We start from the raw sequence: 2,829 nt of genomic DNA, 5'->3' as shown, positions 1-2,829 counted from the left end.
CAAGTTTTTTAGAGATTTGAATGTCTCATTCCCATAACAATGAAAGCTTAGTCCTTGCCATAGATTTGAGTGCGACTAATTGGACATCTGTTTCATTCCTTGGTTCATATTCTTCGTTTGAATAGAGAGACTAACTAAAGATGATCACTGTGAAAGCAAAGCAATGAAGAAAAGGGGTCCAAGCTCAAATAGACATTCCACTCAAGTCTCCTCAGGCTGCAATAAAATGTCTTAACCTGCATTACTGAGAAGATTACAAATACAAGAAGGGTTCCATTTGCTTAGGTGGAGCTGATTCAATGAAAAAATTTGCACAAGAAAGAATAAAAGAACAGCCTACAAAACAAACCACAGCCTCCTCTCTACCAGACACAAAATTTGATTTGCTATCTCCCTCACTATAAGGGATGATAAAATATCAGCTACCTCTATTTTGCTGCACTACACTGAACAGCACTTGACCAATTTATTACATGTAGCTCACGTTCTGTATCATCAATCAAGCTCCACCCTCTTGGAACCCACGGCCTCTTCCTCTTCCTCTTCCCCTTCCCCGTCCCCGACCGCGACCTGTCAAAAACTTCTCAACATGTTTCAGAGCAATCATCTTTCATATGTCATGAGAAAATTAAGTGCGCAGGAGTCCTACTATGTTGAGAAAAAACTCTCTCCAGCAAGTAACCCATTGAAATGCTTAAAATCAAGAACACTGAGAAGTCAAGCTGGACCTCGAGGATATCCTTCTGCTGGAGCAGTTTTTGAATCATCATAGCCACCAGTTTCTTGTGCATTTTCAGCTCCACTTGCATACCCCCTACCTCGACCACGCGGCCCAAACCCTCTCCCCCATCCTCGTCCTCTTCCTCGTCCAGGGGTGTAACCATCAATACCATTGCAATTGCCTCCAAACCCCATTCCTGCTAGTCATGAAAAGCATTTTAAGTAGAGTGTTCAACATGCCAGCTCACTTTGTGCAGTAACCCAGCCAATTGTCTGTAATTTAAGTAGAACACTTTCAAAATCAAGTCACCTGGACCATTATTGTTGGCCGCTGCTGGCCCTTACTTACTTAGCACATGCAGAATAACTTGAACTCGAAGTTCCTACTCAGGCCTTCCAACTAATAGAAACACGCTTCACAAAAGTAGAAGCAGGTCCATCTCAAATAAATTCAAGGAGAGTGATAAAAATCACCTCTTGCTCTTCCTCTGCCCCTTCCTCTTCCTCTTCCTCTTCCTCTTCCTCTTCCTCCAGTTACTATCTCCTCCTCATGGAGTGAAGAACCCTCTATGCAAATAAGGAATTACAAGTTTCAGCACTGAACAATAAATACCTTCAACAAGCCAATGTTACTTTAGCTTAAGCATATGCATTACCCCCTTCATCTTCGCATTCTGAAGCTAAAGGCTTCACAAGTTCTGGTAGAAGTGGTGGCTGATAGCTGCATCAAGACGTCAAGCTCATGATTTGTCTTATAATGTGAACGGCAGATTACTGAAAAGAAGTGAACGCACTCTACTATATCATACCCTGTGGATGTTGTATCCAGTTCTTTAACAGAAAGTGTTATAGATATCATAGATACATGCCGTACTTGTTCCAACCTGCATTTGAAAATGCCCAACAAATACTGAAACTGAACAAATCGGCTAAGCTCATAGATTTTCTTTTTGGCACTCACGCATGCAATCCCTCTTCTAATGGTTCCCAAATGTCAGTAATATCAGTGGATCCAATAGTGGTGATTTGATGGAGTCCTGCTACTCTTCTCTGCGCAAAACATGCAAACATTGGGAGGATACAGAAGGTGACCAAATGCCGCTCTAGTCTAATGCAGAGAACTTATCATCACCAACCTTTATAATTTCTGCAATCGTGACGCTCTTGTTGATTGCGCGGCCCATGGCTTTCAGAACAATCTCTGGTGTTGACTTATCCTGTCAAAACCTCAACTCCCAGATAACCTAGTTAACTACGAAACCAAAGACTGATTGAATTTGGGACTCATTCAGTGCGTCAATTCACTAATAAAAATAATCATCTGCACAAACAACGTGCTTACAGATTCATGGAACTTAAAAATGTCCCACATATTGATATACCAGCATTGATATTCAAAAAGCAAAGCAGCACTTCACATAGTTTCCTTGAATCCTTACACAAGGAAATGCTAACTCTCAAACCTTAATAAGAACGTGCGGGTTTTATTTCTAATGCCCACGCTGTACGTACAAATTGAGAAGAGCAAGGATCTTTAGAAGCAGGGGGAAGGGCTGAGGAAAACCTGGAGCAAGGAGGTGGCGTAGGTGATGTAATTCCTCATCTTGCCGAGAGTAGTGATGCGGATCTCGTTCTCGCTGATGGGGGTGTCGGAGCGGGGCTTCTCCACTCGCTGGTAGCGATCCATACTGCTTCCTGCCACAATCCAGATCCAAGAAAGCGGGAAAGAAGACGAAGACGAAGAGGCAGCCGTGCTCTTGGTCGCTGTTGTCCGTACTCCTATTGTATTATATGTCCAGTATTCTCAACTGAGTCAATGATTCATTCATTCACATGGCACAAACGCATTGGCTTTAGGAATCACAATTTGACCTCTAGTTAATTTGCCAAACACTCTACAAAACTTATTAATGGGGAGTTGCACCTTCTTCTCCATGCACTCCTCGACAAGATCCACATTGCAAGGGACGAGAAAATGTGAGTTCTTCCAAACCACTCATAAGTATCTTCTCCTCATGTGCTTCTCACTCCTCATGGGATACAAGCTCATCTCCTGAAAGGTTGCTAAGCTCGAGCTTAGCACACTCAAGCAGTCGAAATCTATCAACT

The 2,829-nt window shown here is 42.6% G+C and overlaps 1 protein-coding gene across 2 annotated transcripts; it reads right to left on the bottom strand.

The window, feature by feature from the left end:
• Positions 1-217: 217 nt before the first annotated feature.
• On the bottom strand, positions 218-2,538 carry LOC147425870 (uncharacterized). Of its 2 annotated transcripts, none has more exons than XM_086498087.1 (8): positions 2,285-2,538; positions 1,857-1,937; positions 1,682-1,770; positions 1,530-1,604; positions 1,377-1,441; positions 1,195-1,287; positions 729-917; positions 218-570 (listed from the first exon to the last, which is right to left on the bottom strand). In XM_086498087.1, the coding sequence occupies exons 1-8, from the start codon at positions 2,405-2,407 to the stop codon at positions 500-502; spliced, it is 786 nt and encodes a 261-aa protein (XP_086354213.1). In that variant the 5' UTR covers positions 2,408-2,538; the 3' UTR covers positions 218-499. The 2 variants fall into 2 exon arrangements, with proteins under 2 accessions (XP_086354213.1, XP_086354214.1); XM_086498088.1 differs by having other exon boundaries at positions 1,857-1,947; positions 2,285-2,436.
• Positions 2,539-2,829: the final 291 nt, after the last annotated feature.

This window comes from Adiantum capillus-veneris, chromosome 24 (assembly GCF_014529385.1).
Source record: "Adiantum capillus-veneris isolate H3 chromosome 24, ASM1452938v2, whole genome shotgun sequence".
In the NCBI taxonomy this organism is placed as follows: domain Eukaryota; kingdom Viridiplantae; phylum Streptophyta; class Polypodiopsida; order Polypodiales; family Pteridaceae; genus Adiantum; species Adiantum capillus-veneris.
The sequence above is the reverse complement of the archived record's forward strand: the minus strand, read 5'-3'. Positions and strand labels throughout refer to the sequence as shown.

What these genes read in the sequence shown, in the direction of transcription:
- LOC147425870 (XM_086498087.1), bottom strand. Translation starts at nt 2,407, where the DNA reads ATGGATCGCTACCAGCGAGTGGAGAAGCCCCGCTCCGACACCCCCATC. An exon ending in TTAGAAGAGGGATTGCATGC is followed by an intron (nt 1,605 to 1,681) that starts GTGAGTGCCAAA and finishes TTTCAAATGCAG; the next exon opens with GTTGGAACAAGTACGGCATG. An exon ending in AGAATGCGAAGATGAAGGGG is followed by an intron (nt 1,288 to 1,376) that starts GTAATGCATATG and finishes TTATTTGCATAG; the next exon opens with AGGGTTCTTCACTCCATGAG.